Genomic DNA, 18,789 nt, shown 5'->3' with positions numbered 1-18,789 from the left:
CGGGGAGCAGCAGACTCTTTCTGAAGTGAGTGAAATGAATCATGGGAAATTGCAAGAATGATCTTTCCATGAGTTTAAAATAATAAATAACATTATGGCAGCCTTGCAAAAGGGAGATTATTATTATAGGAATGCCTGAAGGCCCCAGCCAAGACCAGGGCCCCATTGTGCCAGGTGCTATAAAAAAACACTGAGAAAGATCATCCCTTCCCTGAAGAGCTTACCATTGAAACAGACACATGAGGGGAGGGAGGACCAGAGGTAGAGAGATGGGGAGAGACTTGCCCCAGGCCACAGAGTAGGTAAGTGGCAGAGCTCCAGGTCTCCTGACTCCCAGTCCAGTGCACTGGCCACTAGACCAAAGTGCCTCTCTGGAAATGTACCAACCCAATCACAAAATCTCCATGCTCGTCCTTGCCACCACAATGAAAATGAAAAGCTAACAATGTTATTCACCCATCAGAATAAAGTCCCCACCCCTGGGCACACAGAATTTTGCAAGGCTGTATTATACGATAGGTACTAGAGATCGTGCATGGTGAGGTGAAGCATGACAAAGATTTGATAGCTGCAGGGATGTTATATACAGTTCTAGGTCCCGACTTATCCAGGCAGGTCAATCCCTGCACCTACACAGACTCACCTGCAGGACTGGGGCCCTAGTATGTTACAATCTCACCTGTTCTACAGGTAGGATGTGTCTTTTTACAGGAACTCAGTGTTACTCAGTGGAACGCCTCCTGCAGGACAGGAAGCTGAGCAGCACAGAAGGGGTTTTAAGGCTCTAAAATGCTTTGCTTTTCATCCCATGATTTCCAACACCAATAAATCCAACCTCACAACCACCCCACTGTTCATGTCAGCACAGCCTGACTCATGATTGACTGGAAAAGCCGACTCCGCACATTTCCATTGTTTCGGCCCCCCCGGCCAATAACAGTGTGGTTTGCAGCACTGTTAACCAATCCGCCATGGCCTGGCTCACGCTTTCAGACCAGTTCAACAGCGGCCCAGCACAAACTGAGGGGGCCCTGGAAGGTTCCCCAAAGGCCAGGGTGACCCCAGGGGTGGGCGTTAAGGGGGTAGGTGGCCTGAGAGAAAGCTGAGGCAGGGTGCATGCTGGCAGGGGTCCCCCATAGTGGGAATAATCTGCAAGTGGATGAGGTAATGGTGGTGGAAAGTGCCTGAAACTTGGGCTATAAGGGGGTCAATGAACAAAGAGCGGGTGTTGCTTGCCTGAAATAGGGATATGGGGAGGGGGGGGAGGCTTTCCAGGCAATGAATCAGTACCTCCTGCTCCCAGATTCGTTCGGTGGAGCTCCTCTGAAACCCCCATGGAAAAATAAAGCTGCCCTAACCCCAGCAGAAACCACAACGGAAGGCCGCAGCAGTAGCTCCACAGGCTCCTCAGAGACATTCCCTCCAGTGCAGGCTGATGCCCCCTGCACATCCAGTACATGCTTGACATTCTGCAGCCATTTTATAGATAGGTAACCTGAGGCCGAGGTGGGAGGGAAGATCCACAGGCTCAACAGTGGCGTCTAAGTTTGCATTCCTCAAGTTTTGCGGGCGCTCGGCTTCAGATCCGTCTAGGCAGCTGACTTTCAAAGGGGAAGTGCTCGGCACCTCTGAAAATCAGATGCCCCACAATGAAGCCACCCAAAAATCACCTTTTGGCCCATCACATATTTTGTCCAGCTCTCACACTGTCTGGATTTCTGTCCCTTTATTTTTTTTAAATCTCCCTCTGCTATTAGCTGTCGCTAGTTACTAGGAGACGACAACATCATTCGCAGGGGTGGAGCTTAGTGATGTTCACAAATCAGCCTGTATAATGAGATGAGGTTCAGCCCGTGGTCTGTGGGATACAGGTGTTAATGCAATGGTGGGTATTGCCGCAGGTGTGGTGTAGAACAGCTGGCTATGGGTGTGGGCTGGAATTGGGTGTGGGGGAATCTGGGAAGGGGGTGATAAGGGCTTTGCTCCCCACTCGGTTCCTTATCAGCGGTACAGGCTCCGACACCACTGACTGCCATAGCATGGAGACGCATGACAAATGTGTCGAGCAATTATGTCCTCCCCGACTGTGAGCGGTGTCAGATGGATACATCAGTCTAATCACAGCTCTGGCATGTGGAGAAAACAGTTCCCAGATAAGGGCGCGGAACTCCCCCTCCCCCTCCCTCCCTCCGGCAAAGTCATCTTTCTATTGTTTTTTATGCTGCAGTAACAGAAAATGTGACCTGGAAGCTGACACACGATGACAGAGTCATTTATGCTGTGGAGTCGTGCACAGCAAATCAAGATATGAACTTCCTAACTGGGCCATGTCTCTGTCGTTCCATCCCGCTCCCATGGACTTGCGCAAATTCAAATCTGGATCCGATCTGGGTTTGGGTCCCTTGAGTTTGGGATTTGACAGACCCAAAAACACAAATGGAAACTCAACCAAACTGGCCAGGGTTTAAGCTCAAAACAAGACAAACCACAAAGTCTCCTGCACATATCCAGGAGTCAACCCAAGTCTATCTGGTTTGTGTCTGTGGCTGGCTGAAAGTTCCATATATCTCAGCAAAACAGTCTTGAGATTCAGGTTTGCAACAAAGCAAGTGCCGCCTAGATTCTGGTTCGGTTACTGTAGCTTTCCACGGCTCTGTGTGAAGCTGCAGACACATGACCCCACCTGGCCGATTGCCGCATACCTGAAGGGTGCTTCTGTAGTTTATTGCCATGAAAATTAGAGATAGCCTCAAAGTCCCAGCTCGGTAAATATCAAACTTCAGGGGTGACTGGAATCCCTAACCGGATCTGGATCCAAATTTTGCAATGCTACCAAGCCTCGAAGCAAAGCTTAGCCGAGGGCACCCTCGGACCTTGCCATATTCAAAACCCGAGTCTGGATGTGGAATTTGTGGGTTGGGCCTGTTTCTAGGGCAAATACTGTCATGTTTTATCCCATGGTTCAGAAAAAGGCACCGACTCAAGGGGCTGATTGTGACTGAGATGTCTGGTGGGGATCTTACTCGGCATGGTTTGAATAAACACCTAGATACCTGGATGCTTTATTCCAGCCTTAACAGAACAACCCAAATGCTCTGTCACTGGTAGTGAGAAGCTGGAAATCTCACAAGGACAAACTTTCTTGCAAGCTTCCTGATTCCTTCTGATCAGGCTAAAAACACAACACAAACTGGATATTTTGCCTTTTTTTTTTTTGTATTCCCTAGTCTGGACCTGTTTTTGAAGCATTGAGGTGCCATGAACATGGGGACACAATGAGGGTGAGGGGCTAACAAAATTTCATCCAACTCTTATGAACATGCAGTAGACGTTTGGGGCAATGAGGTAGGTGGGTTTATTTCAGCCAAAACAGGTTTCACTCACTCTCACAAAGCCCTTTCAGATCTTAATGTCCAACTTCAATCAGGCCTAGATTGTTTGCAGGGTGACAGTTATTCTGATTTAGGGGCTCTCAGCTGGCCAGCTCTTAGGTCAATTCTGAGAAGTTTATAGGGTAAGAGAGAAAGGATGAGAGGGAATCAAGGAGGGGATTTCAAGGCGAGGAGGGAGAAAGCAGTGTTTGGACAAACCCAGGGTTGCATGGAGATGGAGAAGACGTCCTCTCTCAGTGCAGGAGGTCCCTCCCAGGTCAGGGCTGCGGGCATACTGGGACAGCAGGGTTTGGGGAAACCCAGGAATGAACAAACATGGAGGATGAAGTTCTGGGGGAATGGATTCCAGCAGGTCAGAACTGAAGGGCATGGGTGGAAGAAACTGGGGTGAAACAAGCATGGAGACTGGATTTCCTTTTGCCTGGAGAAGAGGCCACTCATCTCCCAGGGGCTGTACTGGTAGCTCAGCCCACCTTGCTCCTGGTCACACTGCACCTGGGAATAACAGCTGAGCATGCGTGAGCTTTCCCTTGCAACTTCAGAACCCCACCAAAGCAGAAACAATCAATAAGAAATACGCATCTCATCTGGTGACATCTCCACTTTGAGATGAGGCAGTCCTGTCTGTCAGCAACACCCAGAAAAAAACAACCCTTGGGGGTTTGCATCCTTCCATCCTCTCCCCCTCGCATCGGCTTCTCCCTACTTCCTTCTCCCCACCCAGCACCCGGCCCTACTCACCGTACAGGATGATGCTGACGTTGGTATTTCCTAGCTTGTTGGAGGCCACGCAGGTGTAGTTCCCGTAGTCCTGCTCGGAGACGTTGAAGAAGGTCAGTCTGGAGAAGAAGGCTTTGCTTTCAACTTTCATCCCTTTCTGTCCTTCTACCAGCCTGAGGCGAGGGGAGAAGGGGAAAGGGACACGGTAACACCTTCAGAATGAAAGACCTGGTCAGAGCAAGGGGCTGCTAACTATCCCCCGGGCTCTTATCCGCATTGCAGTAAAACCTAGGGAACCCACCTGAGATCAGAGCTCCACCATACCGGACAAATAGTGCGAGACATTCCTTGACCTGAAGAGCTTATATTTAAACAGACAAAGGGTAGGTGGGGAAAAAGAGAGATGAAATGAATGGCCCTAGGTCACAGAACAGGTCAGTGGCAGAGCTGGGACTGGAGTCTCGAATCCCATCTTATGCCTTATCCACCGGACCACACTCAGACCGCCTCAGAGCAGCCACCATGGCAGAACAGTCTTGGGGCTTGCAAAGCTCCCGCCATAGGTGGTGATGATCACCATGTGGGCACAGCAACTCTTTGCCAGCTCCATGCCAGCTTTATCCTCCTCTCCCCTCCACCTTCAAAATGATCCCCTTGTTCCCTTCCAAATCAGACAACCTCAACAGGTGGCTCTAACCTCCTGCTCCATGGCCCGCTTCCTTCACGCATCCCTAATAAGTTCTCCTGACCCCCTTCCTCCTGAAAATCTATCCCCCCAGGCCTTTGGGGGGACCCTTGGCAGTGTGTCCACTGGCCCCCTGCTGAGCTCCCTGGTGCCTGCAAAGACCTTCACAGAGAGGAGACAGGAGAGAGAGAGTTAGATGGAGCTATAGGAAACTGAGTGAGGATTGTGTAGTGGGAGGAAGAGGCCTGGGACATCATGTGGGGCGGATGAAATGGTCTGGTGGGGACTCACAGAGATGGGAGGAGCTGGCATCGCTCTCAAGGGACACTGCTGAGGTACCACCAGAGGGACAACTGGTAGAGGAAGGAGCCCTGCGTGGGACTGGAGTTAGGGGGATTGGAGAGATGTCAGGCACAGGAGCCTTTCATCCAATCACCAGCTCCCCCAGAACTCCAGCAAAGTTCAGGCCTGGCCCAGAAAAAGGTCGGAAACTCAAGTCTTGCCTTGATTTGAGCCAAATCGATTTGCCCCACCCTGATTGCCAAAGGAGTGCTGAGTTTAATCCTGTTGTTCAATTCAAACTAGGAACCAGGAAAGCTCGCTCCAGAGAGCCCTTCTCCGGCTAGCAGAGCCTGGTATGTGCCTGGCTAGGCTCTGGGAAGATTGTGAAGTGGCAGAAAGCCCTATGTATAGGAACCCTAACCCTAGCTCCAAGTACCAGGCCCATAGGAACCCCAACCCTAGCTCCAAGTACCAGACCCATAAGAGCCCCAATCCTAGCTCCAGGTATCCTACCCATAGGAACCTCAACCCTAGCTCCAAGCACCCTACCTATAGGAAACCATAGTGTAGGGCAGAGAGGAAGAGGGCAAGCCGAGGAGATGGGTCACAGCTGGATCGCGCTGCCCCCTCTGGCAGTGTGGTGTGACATCCTTTGCAGGTCTGCCATTCATTGATTTTTTTGTTTCGGCATTTCACAACCCACTCGCCCTCCTCCCCAGCATCTCTATTTCTTCAGGCACAATGGTCTTTTTTCTTTTACTAGCTAATTCCTCCCAGTGGGTGTCTACTCTTCATTAGCACCACCCCAGTTTGCTTTGGGTCTTGTCTGACAACTCTCAATAGCACTTGGCTTCAATATGAATATGAATGTTATTCATATTAGTGGTTTAAAGGCCAGCACAATATGGCCTACTTCTGAAAAATGCATAGCCTGATGGGAAAATATCTTCCAATTAGTATTTTAAACCCATTTCTCCATTCCTGGGATGTGCTTAACACACAAAACAAATGAAACAACCCTCACAGTTGGCGTAGGGCCTACAAAAAGAGAGATCTATCTAAGCTTAAGATGATAGATTATCATAGGATCTGAGCATCACACAAGCTGTTTTAATGTATTTATCTCCACCACACCCCCATGAAGTTGGACAATGCTGTTATCCCCATTTCGCAGAAGGGGATGCAAAGCACTGAGAGGTTAAGTGACTTGTCCAAGATCCCACAGAAAAGTGGCATCGGTGGGAACCGAACGTGAGACTCACAAATCCCAGGCTAGCACCCTAGTCAGCAGACTGTCCTTCTTCAATTCCCATTGGGGCATCATTCTGGCATGATTCATAGATTCATAGATTCATAGATTCTAGGACTGGAAGGGACCTCGAGAGGTCATCGAGTCCAGTCCCCTGCCCGCATGGCAGGACCAAATACTGTCTAGACCATCCCTGATAGACATTTATCTAAGCTACTCTTAAATATCTCCAGAGATGGAGATTCCACAACCTCCCTAGGCAATTTATTCCAGTGTTTAGGATATAAACACTGGAATAAGGTCCTTTATGATAAGGACCTTACATTTTGTCTGCCATTTTAAAGGATCTGGACCGGGAGCATCTTTAGTCTTAAAGCCTCTGCAGCCTTAAAGCCTCTGCATTTTCCCATACCCCCAAAGCCTGGATTTGTGCTTCCAATAATACTCTCGGCACTTTCAGGCAAGAAGCCATGCAGTCTTCACCAAGGAGGGGAATTACTTTTGCTCCCATTTCACAGATGGAGAAAAGGAGGCACAAAGAGCGTAATGGTTTGCCCCACGGTCATCCAATGGGACATTGGCGGTCAGGAACTGAAGCTAGGTTAACTGACTCTCAGCCCACTTCTGTAACCACTGGATCACGCTGCCCACTTTAGGTCCATTTACACATGCAGCACGGGGCATGCACATCTGAATTCAGGGTAGGGTGACCAGATGGCCCCGATTTTTAAGTCTTTTTCTTATATAGGCTCCTATTACCTCCCACCCCTGCCACAATTTTTCACACTTGCTGTCTGGTCACCCTAATTCAGCGTATCCGAATTTAGAGTGCAGATTGAGGCCACTTTGAAAACAAATGCCCAGAAGATCCATTCCCAGGCAGGAAAACTAGCCTAGGAGTTCAGATACTCTATATTTTGGAGAGAGAGTTGAATTAAGTATAAATTCATGGCCTGATTTTAAGACGTGTCAAACAACTGCAGGTCCTGTTGGAATGGATGGGTGCTGCACGTGCTCAGCACCTGTACAGATCAGGTTATTAGTGCAGAGTTGGGCCCAATACAAAAATCCAGATTCCAACCCTACCCAAGTTGGGGGGAAATCTGGCTCAGAATCCAGATCAGACTTTAGCTGCTGGCTCCTGTGTTTATAAAGGGCTGATTCAGCTGGATCTGAACACCACCAGTCTCTGAACTACGGGCAAGTTTGCATCTGGATTTAAACACACCACCTTGGGCACATCTCTAATTAGCTGCTGGTCTTTGCTCCCAGGAGTGCTGGCCTCTCTATCTCTGCAAAAGCCTCTTTTTAAAGGGCTAAACAAGATTCGGGGAGAGGGAATGGTCTGGCAATCTGGCTTCCTCTGTTCTCCTCGTCATTTAATTAAAACACCCGGGACAGAGGGATGCTCAATATTTAATTACGGTTTCTCCTGCCTGGACACAGCACCTGGATGCACTGGATGGACAGTCCAGCCGGTTTCTCTGCGCCTTCCTTGACATGCTGGTTTTATGGCTCTTTTTGCCGCTGTGTGTGTGGGGGGGGGGAGGAGGTGGTGTGGAATTGCAACAGAATCTTGGTGCCTCTTACAACAGCACTACAACGGAGTGGTCTATTCCCCACCTCCATCCCCCTCCTCTCTCCTGCAGTGAGACCGTGGCTGTCACAAGGACAGGGTGAAATCAGGCCGCTGACCCCTCTTTCCAGGCTCTGCAGTTCAAGTGCAGGCTTAACCACTCTGGCTTTGTTCAAGGGGAGTGGAGTGCAAAGGGCAGCCAGCCCAGGACACGATGCAGGTAAATCCCCTGGGAATGGTGGCAGATAGTTTTTCTGCTGGGGCGGATGCCACCTGCAAGGCCTTTCCGTCCCCCTCCACCCACAAACCCTGTCGGATTCACCTACCTTTTGTCATCTTTGTACCACTGGAATTCTGCGGCGGGGACGGCGGAGGCTTCGCACTGAAGAATGCCCTTCTGCCCCACGGGCACCCCGGTGCTCTTGGCGTCCGAGATGTACGGCGGGTCTGCGGGGACATGAGGGCGTGCGGGTTTCTCCCCAGGGCCTCAGAAAACCCTTCTTTTCTGCCTTCACTCCGCAAGCTGTGACAGTGTACCCCATAAGGCTTTATGGGGGGGTGCTTATAAATGTATGTATGACATAACTGGAATATGTTTTGTGCTGCCTGTGCCATGTAATATATCTCCGTAAAGGTTATGGTCTACTATATCTATTCATCCTATTTGAACATATATATCATTTTCTACTTGAGGTTAAGAATATGGGCTGTATGCTGGCTTGGTTTCTAAGTAAGCTTTGTGAGGCATTTAGTCAGCTTCTTTAGGAAGGAATTCGCCGGGTTAAGTACCTGATCAGGAAACACTTGGGGAACAATGCATCTTGGAATGCTCCAATCCACATAAGAAGTCTTCTGGGAGACATGCAAGATACCATGTGGACAATGGCTTCGGCCTGTAAAGACTGAGTCATGCAGGGACATGTGACTTGCCCAGGTGACTCCGGAACTCCATCTTGGAGCTGGACTTTGCATAGGAGGGAGGAGGGGGGGTCTCCACCCACAAGAGAGTCTATTTAAACCCGTGGGAGACCCCTCCAGGGGGTCTTCAGCTGGCTAAGGAAGGAGCCTCTCCACGCCCCCCAGGATACTTGAAGGGAACTGGAACAAAGGACAGTAACTACAGGGAGTGTGAGTGATTGCTGGACCCAGGCTAAAAGGAGATTAGCCTGTAAAAGGGAGCATTCTGGAACTGGTGAGGAACTTATCTGTATTTAGTTTGATTAGACATAGATTTGCGCATTTTATTTTATTTCACTTGGTTACTTACTTTGTTCTGTCTGTTACTACTTAGAACCACTTAAATCCTATTTTCTGTATTTAATAAAATCACTTTTTATTTAGTAATTTGCTCAGAGTATGTATTAATACCTGGGGGAGCAAACAACTGTGCATATCTCTCTATCAGTGTTCTAGAGGGCGAACAATTTATGAGTTTACTCTGCATAAGCTTTATGCAGGGTAAAACGGATTTATCTGGGTTTAAACCCCATTGGGAGTTGGGCATCTGAGTGCTAAAGACAAGCACACTTCTGGGAGCTGTTTTCAGGTAAACTTGCAGCTCTGGGACAAGTGATTCAGACCCTGGGTCTATGTTGGAGCAGACAAAAGTGTCTGGCTCAGCAAGACAGGGTGCTGGAGTCCTAAGCTGGTAGGGAAAACAGGAGCAGAGGTCAGGGCCGGCTCCAGGCACCAGCCCACCAAGCTTGTGCTTGGGGCGGCACCTGGAGGGGGGCGGCACCTGGAGGGGGGCGGCGCAGTGCTCCAGCTCCGGCCGCCGGGGAGAGCGGAGCCCCGGCCGGGGCTCGCCGCCCTCCCCCCGGCGCTCTGGCCACCGGGGAGAGCGGAGCCCCGGCCGGGCACTCCGCCCTCCTCCCAGGGCTCCGGCCGCCCTCCCCCCCGCGCCCTCCCCTGCCGCGCTGGGGGGGGCGGAGGCTTTTTTGCCTGGGGCGGCAAAAAAGCCAGAGCCGGCCCTGGCAGAGGTAGTCTTTGCACATCAGGTGGCAGCTCCCAAGGGGATTTCTGTGATCCAACCCGTCACAGTCTCCCCAGGGCCTCGGAAAACCCTTCTTTTCTGCCTTCACTCCGCAAGTCTCTCTTTCTTTCCCACCTCGTGGGCTGAGCCAAATGAATCAGCTAGAGGCAGGAGGTCCCTGTGCCAGCCGCCCTCCCCTAGCCAACAGGAGGTCTGTTCCCCGAGCCGGTGCCCAGTTCCTGCCACTCAAGTGCTGTTTTACAGGCCCGCAAGGAACTTCATGCCCAGTGCTCAGGCAGATGGGAAGGGAATGACCCCAAACCTCGTTCTGTGTCTCTAGCCAGCATGGGCCCTTCTGTCTGTCTGCCCCAGTTCACCAGCAGCACATGCTTATTGGTGCCTCCGGCTCTCTCCACTGCTAACAGTTGTGTTCCTTTGGCGTGATTGCACGTGACTTCGTGTGTGGGTGCGTGAGCCCGTGTGCCTGTGTGTGCGTGTGCCCATACTGGTGAGTGCATTCACATATGTTTGTCTGTGCATGTGTGTGAGCTCATGCACACGTTTGTGCATGAGTCTGAGCTCATGCACACATTTGTGCATATGTGCGAGTGTATGCACACATGTTTGTACATGTGTGTGAGCATGTGCACACGTGTTTGTACACGTGGGTGAGCACATGCACATGTTTGTGAATGAGTGAGTGTGTGCACGTTTGTGCATGAATGTGAGTGCACGCACAGGTATTTGAGCATGTGTGTGTGAACGCATGCACCATGTGTATCTTTTTGAGCATGGGTGCTCCTGTGTGTACCACAGTATCTATGTGGAAGTGCATGCCACCTGTGTGTCTGTGCCTGTGTGTGTCTGAGTGCATGCACTGTGTGTGTATGCAGAGGAGTAGGGTGCCAGGAGGGCTGAGTTTTCTTCACCCACTCTCTTAGCAGCAACATTTCTGCTCATTATTTGTTTTTAAATTCCCACTTGCTGCTCACTTCCCGCTTCACTTCTCCCCCGAGGTTATCAACACAGCATCTCACCATGGGCTGCAAAAGCCCCATGCACACAGAGAGCCAGGGAGGCGGGGGAGTGGGGAAAAAAGGAATTGAAAAACCAAACGAATGGGCAGAACTACATCTGCTAAGAAAACAAGCGCTCCCCTTCCCAACCCACTCTGCGTATGCCCCCAGCCCCCTGCAAGGACACACCCAGCCCTGCCCGGCCCTCCCCTCCTGCACAGATACCCCCAGTTCCTGAAAGGGTGCCCCCAGCCCAGCCCCCCCTTGCACAAACACCCCACTTTCCTGCAAGGACACACACAGCCCTCCCCAACAGACACACCCAGCTTCCCCCGCATCCCTTCCGAGCCCCAGCCACACCAAGTCCTCTGCACAGACTCATCCTGCCCCGGCCTCTGCACAAACCCCGACCCATGCCCCTTCTCTTTGGGCAGCGATATGGCCCGTGTGTGAGGGGACAATGATCTCTTCCCCTCCACACCGCATTGGGGGGGGGTGCTCTCCTTTCTTTGCCCGCCACCCTGTCTCTGCTCACCGCCTGCCCCCGGCGTCTCCTCTGTGCTGCAGCCATGAGCTGGCACCCGCGGTTACTTACAGTTCACGGTGACTTTCACTCTCCGGACGACGGGAGCTGCCACATCATTGGACGCGCTGCACTCGTACTCGCCAGACTGCTCCCGGGTGATCCCCGTGATCTCCAGGTATTCGTCTTCGCTCACGAAACCCACAGCTGCAGGGGCCGGAAAGAGAAGGAGAACATGGGCTAGGGAGCAGCGCCTCACCTGGGTTAACAGTTGCGTGTGTTGAAAGGCGGGGGGCCCTTCAGCCGCTCTACCTACCTCCAATGCCAGTGGGGTTTCCCGACACAGCTCTTAACATGAGCCCCTCCTCCCCACCCCTCCTCTTCACCCCTTTCTCTGTCTGACGCAAGAGAGAAACTCAAGTGCTACAGTCCAGCCACGGAGTAATAAGGAATTGTAGAGCCAGGTTTAGCAGGGTCCCATGGTGTCCCACATGCAGAAGACAGTTTCCACCCTGGGAGCATTGGTTTGGAGCCTGCAGTGTGGGAACATTCCCTTCTGGGTCAAGAGGGGAAATTCATTTATCAGGCCCTACGGACATGGTCGATTCTCTCCCACTCTAGCAAGGCCCCTGGACTGTGATCCTAAAGACTTCACCCTCCGAGAGGACTCGGGCACCCACTGAACACGGGATTCTTCATGTTGGATCTATACAGGGGGAGCTGTGGATAAGAAGCTATCCCTTTGGTTCAGCTAACAGGCTGCCTCATCAAACCATAAAGATCATTCCAATTTGGTCTAAATGCCAGGCTTGAATCTCCATAACTAAACACCAATGTCAGAAGGACCCTGAGCCAGCAAATTCCCCTTGTCCAGGACCTTTTACCATCAGCTGGGTACTAATACGATCTGACCACTGGAAAGCACCTTCCCATCCAGAAGGATCACAACACATTCAGTTATCAGTTCATCCAGCCCAGAAGTGCTCTCCCCTCTGCTGTGAAATGTAGCAACTGTTTCACACTAGCAGCAAAACGGCTCCCGGCTTTACAAGAGGAAGTGCCTGACACCATACACAATTGATTCTGGTGGTGGGAGCGAAGGCAGGAAGATTCCAATCACCCATGTTGGAATTTGTCCCAAGATGCCAGGCCTGATTTTCCCCTAATTTAGGGGGAAGGGCTGATGTCTCTTTATAAACAACCAGGGCCAGATTTTCCAATGAGCTCAGGGCTCCAAACAGTACCAAATGGGCTGAGTTCTGTTGAAGATTTAGCCTCTCATGTATGTGCTGTGCTCTCTGGAGGGCTTTGTTTTGATACAGTCCCTGCTAGCATGCCAAGTGCACCACAGCTTGGGTATCATGGTCAGTGGAATTGGAATCAGAAGGCCCATGTTCCCTGCAGTAACTGGTATTCCTGGGACACCAGAAAAACAAGGAATGCAGGGAGTTAGCCTGGAAGCAACACAGGGACACAGCAGTGCCCAGAATTTAATAAGTTCCACTTCTACTTAACCTGTGCCCACCTTCCCTCTTTGATAGTGAACCACGGGGGCAGTGTGGGAGCTGGGAGTTCTCCGCAGAGCAGCAGCTGGCAGCGTGGGCCACAGAGCTTGGGCTGAAGCCTCTCAGAGCCCTGGATTTTGCAGACAGAAACCTGGCCCCACGACAGACCCAGTAGAAGGAGTTTGAGCTGTACACAGGCCTGGCCATGCAGGGGGACGACAACAGCGGGAAAGTAAAACTTTTACTTTACCTTATTGGGGAACAAGGCAGAGAGGTCTGCAGTACTCTGACACTCACCCCTGCCCCAAGCCTCACAGCAGTCCTCTGGAGAGCTATTGTTCCCCAAAGCAGAATGAAACTGTGGAGCAACACAGGTTTTTCACTAGAGACCAAGCCAAAGGATGAAAAGCCAAGGAGGCACAGCGTGCCCAGAGGTCCATGCAGTGAGACAACAGCAAAGAAGAGCAGGTGGCCAGGATGCTGTACCCTTAATGAGATGCATTCACTGTGGGAGACAGCAGGAGCAGACAAAGGAGAAGTGTCCTGCGCTAAGACAGCATTCCAAGGAACACGGCAAGTTGGACCATTTTAGCAGCGTGCCCAAGAGCAGATGTTCTCAAAAAGATTAATTCAGCCATGTACAAGAGGGGGACAGCACATCAGACAGTGGTGGTGACACCATGACTCTCTCTTTGAGTACGAGAGCACACCAGGTTCAGGTTACTGGGATAGGAAGGCAACAAGGGACCCATATCGACCTCTGTGTAAGCAACCATGTTAACAGGGAAATTCCCTGTGCGATTTCAGCTGGATAGCAGGGCCTCCTGCAACGTGATTGGAAAATCATTGGGACGCTGATTGGAAACCCATACTCAGAGAGTAATTATCAATGGTTCACAGACAAGCTGGAAGGATATCGAGTGGGACCCCACCAGGATCTGTCCTGGGTCCAGTTCTATTCAATATCTTCATATGTGATTTGGATAATGGCATAGAGAGAACACTTATAAAGTCCGCAGATGATACCAAGCTGGGAGGGGTTGCAAGAATTTTGGAGGACAGGATTAGAATTAGGGCTTGACAAACTGGAGAAATGGTCTGAAATAAATAGGATGGAATTCAATAAGGACAAATGCAAAGTACTCCACTTAGGAAGGAATAATCAATTGAACAAACACAAAATGGGAAAACATTGCCTAGGAAGGAGAACTGCAGAAAAGGATCTGGGGGTTATAGTGGGTCACAAACCAAATATGAGCCAAACATGTAATATTGTTGCCAAAAAAAAAAAGCAAACATAATTCTGGGATGTATTAGCAGGGGCATTGTAAGCAAGACACGAGAAGTAATTCTTCCATTCCACTCAGCACTGATAAGGCCTCAACTGGAGTACTGTGTCCATGCTTTGAGAAAAATGTGGACAAATTGGAGAAAGTCCAGAGGAGAGCGACAAAAATGATTAAAGGTCTAGAAAACATGACCTATGAGGAAAGATTGAAAAAACTGGGTTTGTTTAGTCTGGAGAAGAGAAGACGGAGGGAGGCCATGATAACAGTCTTCAAGAATGTAAAAAGTTGTTATAAAGAGGAGGGTGATAAATTGTTCTCCTTATCCACTGAGGAAAGGACAAGAAGTAATGGGCTTAAATTGCAGCAAGGGAGATTTAGGTTAGACATGAGGAAAAGCTTCCTAACTATAAGGGTCGTTAAGCGCCGGAACAAATTACCTAGGGAGGTTGTGGAATCTCTGTCATTAGACGTTTTTAAGAGCAGGTTAGACAAATACCTGTCAGGATCAGGGCCGGCTCCAGGCACCAGCTTGCCGAGCAGGTGCTTGGGGCGGCCACTCCGGAGAGGGGCGGCACGTCCAGCTATTCGGCGGCAATTCGGCAGATGGTCCCTCACTCCCGCTCGGAGCGAAGGACCTCCCACCAAATTGCCGCCGCAGATCGCGATCACGGCTTTTTTTTTTGTGCCGCTTGGGGCAGCAAAAACCCTAGAGCCGGCCCTGGTCAGGATGGTCTAGATAATACATAGTCCTGCCTCAGTGCAGAGGACTGAACTAGATGACCTATTGAGGTCCCATTCTGTCCTACATTTCTATGATTACATGATTTGTTGGGGTGAATTGGACTCAGATATGTGCTTTACAAACAGCAGATGCAAGCAAATAATGTACAAATAGAGCACAATGCAGCCCACAGGAAAATGTGACCTCATAACAACTGATCCAAAACAGAACAGTTGGTTCTAGCTCAATTTTGCGGTGGTAGAAGGTAAGCACCACAGATCCCTCTTGGGAAATATGGCCATGCAAGCCATGGATCCGATCAGGTTCAGTTGTGATGCAAAAGAGGGAATCCCATGGACAATGGAGACAATTTAAAAAGCACATGGGGATGTTTTCAAAGGCAACAGCTGCCTTGCAAGAAAGCTGCAACTAGAACTAGACCCTGCCGTGGATTTGGTGTGCTTAACATGAAGGAAAATTACCATGGCACTATGTAATCCAGTAAACAGGGAGCCTGAAAGTCTGCAGAGCAGGGGTATCATAGCACCTGTAGAGGCCAGTACAGCCTTGGTAAGCAGCATGGTGGTAAAGAAGTTATCAGGCAAATTATGCATCTGCCTAGACCCAAAGCCACTCAACTGAGTATTGAAAAGATGCCACTATTCACTGCCCACAACTTCCCAAAGCCAGAATCTTTGTGGTCTGTGATGTGAGGAACAGGTTTTGGCACATGAGCCTGGATAAGAGCTTGGTATGCTGACAACGTTTGCAATGCCATTTGGTTGCCACAGATGGCCGCGCATGCTGGCGGGCATAAGCCCAGCACCAGAGGTGTTGCAGAGAAAACTCGCCCAAGCGCTGGAAGGACTGCCTGGGGTGAAAGTAATCGCAGATGAGCTCCTTATTGTAGGTGAAGGGAGCAATGATACAGGAGCTGAATGGGACAAGCTTTTCTACAGTGATGCAGGGACAAGAACTTAAAACTCAACTGAGAAAAAATGCAACTCAGACAACATGAGGTGACATATATTGGACATTTGCTCACAGCAGAGGGACTGAAAGCGGATCCCAAAAAGCTGAAGGCAGTCAGGGACATGCCAGCTCTAGTGGCTACGAAAAGGGTACAGCACTTCATAGGAATGATACATTTTCTGACCAAGTTCTGTCCACACTGGCTGCCGTAGGCAAACCCATATATCAGCTCACAAGGCAGATGCTGAATGGGACCAGGCAGGTTCCCAACAGCAAGGATTTGACACCGTGAAACAAATTATAACAGATGCCCCTGTCCTGAAGTACAACCAGCCAGGAGAACCACTCAGACTTCAGGATGATGCATCGGAGAAAGGATGGGGTGTATCTCATTTGTAGAAGCAGCCAGTCGCTTATGCCGGCAGAGCCCCTGTCGCGGGGTTGATACACCCCATCACCCCCGTGGGGGCAGGGGAGAGGTGCGTCACCGCCCCACGATCAAGTTTGAAGGGGAGCCCCGGATCTCAGGACTGCACGGCCCAGGGGCCTCAGTCCTTGATGTGGCCCTTGATAGCAGGGCAACGCGGCCTATTGGCTAAAATCAATACCACAGCCCTTGATGTCAGGGCGGTGCGGCCCAATGGCCAGAGTCAATACTACTGGCGAGCCCACCCCAGGGTGGGAAGTGGCAGGATAGGGGGATCCAGGCCCGCCCTCTCCACTGGGTCCCGACCCAGGGCCCTATTGGTGGTGGGTTTTCCCGCCACCAGCACGGTGGGGGTCCGACCGAAACACGCCGAGCCTTGGTCTGGTTCTGTCACCGTTTCCCCACAAAACCTCCCTGGGTCACTTCCTACCCAAGTCTCTGGAGTCCTCCCTCTCTGGGATTCTCCAGTCTCTCCCCTCTCCACGACATCCCGTGCTGGTGTGTCGGGGTCTGTCTCCGACTGGCTGGCCTCTGCATCTTGGAGTGCAGGCGGTCCTCCCACAGGAGCTGGCGACACCTCCTTCCCTGCCAGCGGCCAGCCCAGACTGAGCTGTTCTGCTGGCTTTTATAGCCTGCTTCCAGCTGGAGCATGCCCAGCAGAGCCGGGGGTGTGTGGCTTCCTCGGCTAAGAGAGAACGGTTAACCCCTGCTGTACCAATGTGGGGCTGATACACCCCATCACAGCGATATACCCAAATAGAAAAAGAGCTTCTGGCTGAGGTATTTGGAGTGTAGCGATTCCATCATAGTACATGTTTGGCCACCCAGTAATAGTGCAATCAGATCAGAAACCCCAACAGGCAATCATGGCAAAGCTCCTTCCTAGTGCTCCAAAGAAACGGCAGTGTATGTTGATGCACCTCCAGCACTACCAGGCAGAGATCAGATGTTGTCCAGGGTGACTACCGGTGGTGGCTGACACCCTGCGCCGGGCATATACCCCCAGCATCTGCAAGTTGGGGGAAGGGGATCAGTGCACCGACTCCATTAGCATGCTGCACTAGCTCCCAATTTCAACAGTGAAACTGATGGAAATCAAAGAGGCTCTGGAAAAGGACACCCAACTACAGAGCGAACTAGCAGGGTGGCCAACAGACAAAAGCTGAGCATCGGGAGGAGCAGAACCATATTTTCAAATTATGGACTGGAAATGGAATATCATATTCTGAGGACAGAGAGCTGTTGTTCATGCAAAAACAAAAAAATACATGCCTGACACCTGGGCATTGACAGCTGTCACAGACAGGCTCTCCGGCATGTTTATGGGCCAGGAAGGAATAGAATCATAGAGTCATAGACTTTAAGGTCAGAAGGGACCATTATGATCGTCGAGTCTGACCTCCTGCCCAACGCAGGCCACAGAATCTCACCCACCCACTCCTGTATCAAACCCTTAACCTATGTCTGAGCTATTGAAGTCCTCAAATCATGGTTTAAAGACTTCAAGGTGCAGAGAATCCTCCAGCAAGTGACCCGTGCCCCACGCTGCAGAGGAAGGCGAAAAACCCCCCAGGGCCTCTGCCAATCTGCCCTGGAGGAAAATTCCTTCCCGACCCCAAATATGGCGATCAGCTAAACCCTGAGCATGTGGGCAAGACTCACCGGCCAGCACCCAGGAAAGAATTCTCCGTAGTAACTCAGATCCCATCCTATCTAGTGTCCCATCACAGGCCATATTTGCCGCTAATAGTCAGCTCTGCTCCTTGATGGAAGGGTATGACACTGGTCATGTGATAACCACCAACCACAGCCCCTTCCACTAAGGCACGAGGCTGTTGTATTGGCTCAGAGCCGGCCGAAGAGCATCATCTCCTGAATCACAACCACCATTTCCTGCCGTGGTCCTTGGAGGTCTCCCAGCCATGTACCAAACCTCTCCCAAGGCTCTTAGCCAGCAAGCTGGGACTGCAGCACAGGTGGTCCAGCTGGTTCTTGGTATTGGCTGTACCCCTACCCTATGTTTATAAGTAGCTCGCATTAAAAAAACCATTCAGGTTATTAATGCTATGCTTCCTGCGGTGCCATTCCTGTGCCCTGTTTCCAATGAAAAAGTGTGTTTGACCTTGAAAGAAGAAAAAAAAAGCAGCAGAGGCTTTTTTTAATAGCCCCTGACCAGGGAGAGAGTGGGATTTTTGTATTTATTTCTTTGAAATCTCTCTATCGCCTTTATCAGATCTCCTGCAGCCGGGCTGCTATAATTACTGTGCAAAGCATCTCTGAGACCAGTGTCACACTTAATATTCCTATTAATTTTAAACGGTAGTCCTTGGTACATATGTGTGGCAATTGGTGTCATATTTTAATTAGGCTTGCCCTACACCATCTGAAATTAATAATAGCTCGAATTACCAGTGTAATTTATAAATTAACATTGCCGCAGCATTAGGAAATAAATTAGCT

General features: G+C 50.6%; 1 protein-coding gene across 5 annotated transcripts in view; it reads right to left on the bottom strand.

Moving 5' to 3' along the window:
- The window catches only part of NTM (neurotrimin), a 684,044-nt gene that overhangs the window by 18,500 nt on the left and 646,755 nt on the right, over nucleotides 1-18,789 (bottom strand). For all 5 annotated transcript variants that reach the window (XR_002908047.2, XM_024198722.2, XM_024198721.2 and 2 more), the window contains 3 exons: nucleotides 11,488-11,622; nucleotides 8,231-8,351; nucleotides 4,134-4,285 (listed from right to left, as the gene is read on the bottom strand). Coding sequence is in view for 4 of the 5 variants with exons in the window: in XM_024198722.2 (XP_024054490.2) it covers nucleotides 4,134-4,285; nucleotides 8,231-8,351; nucleotides 11,488-11,622 (408 nt within the window). In the remaining variant the exon portion in view is untranslated. The remainder of the gene's footprint in view (nucleotides 1-4,133; nucleotides 4,286-8,230; nucleotides 8,352-11,487; nucleotides 11,623-18,789) is intronic.

Source organism: Terrapene carolina, unplaced genomic scaffold, assembly GCF_002925995.2.
Source record: "Terrapene carolina triunguis isolate 2854851 unplaced genomic scaffold, T_m_triunguis-2.0 Scaffold374, whole genome shotgun sequence".
Lineage (NCBI taxonomy): Eukaryota > Metazoa > Chordata > Testudines > Emydidae > Terrapene > Terrapene triunguis.
This window is presented reverse-complemented; position numbering and strand designations above follow the sequence as displayed.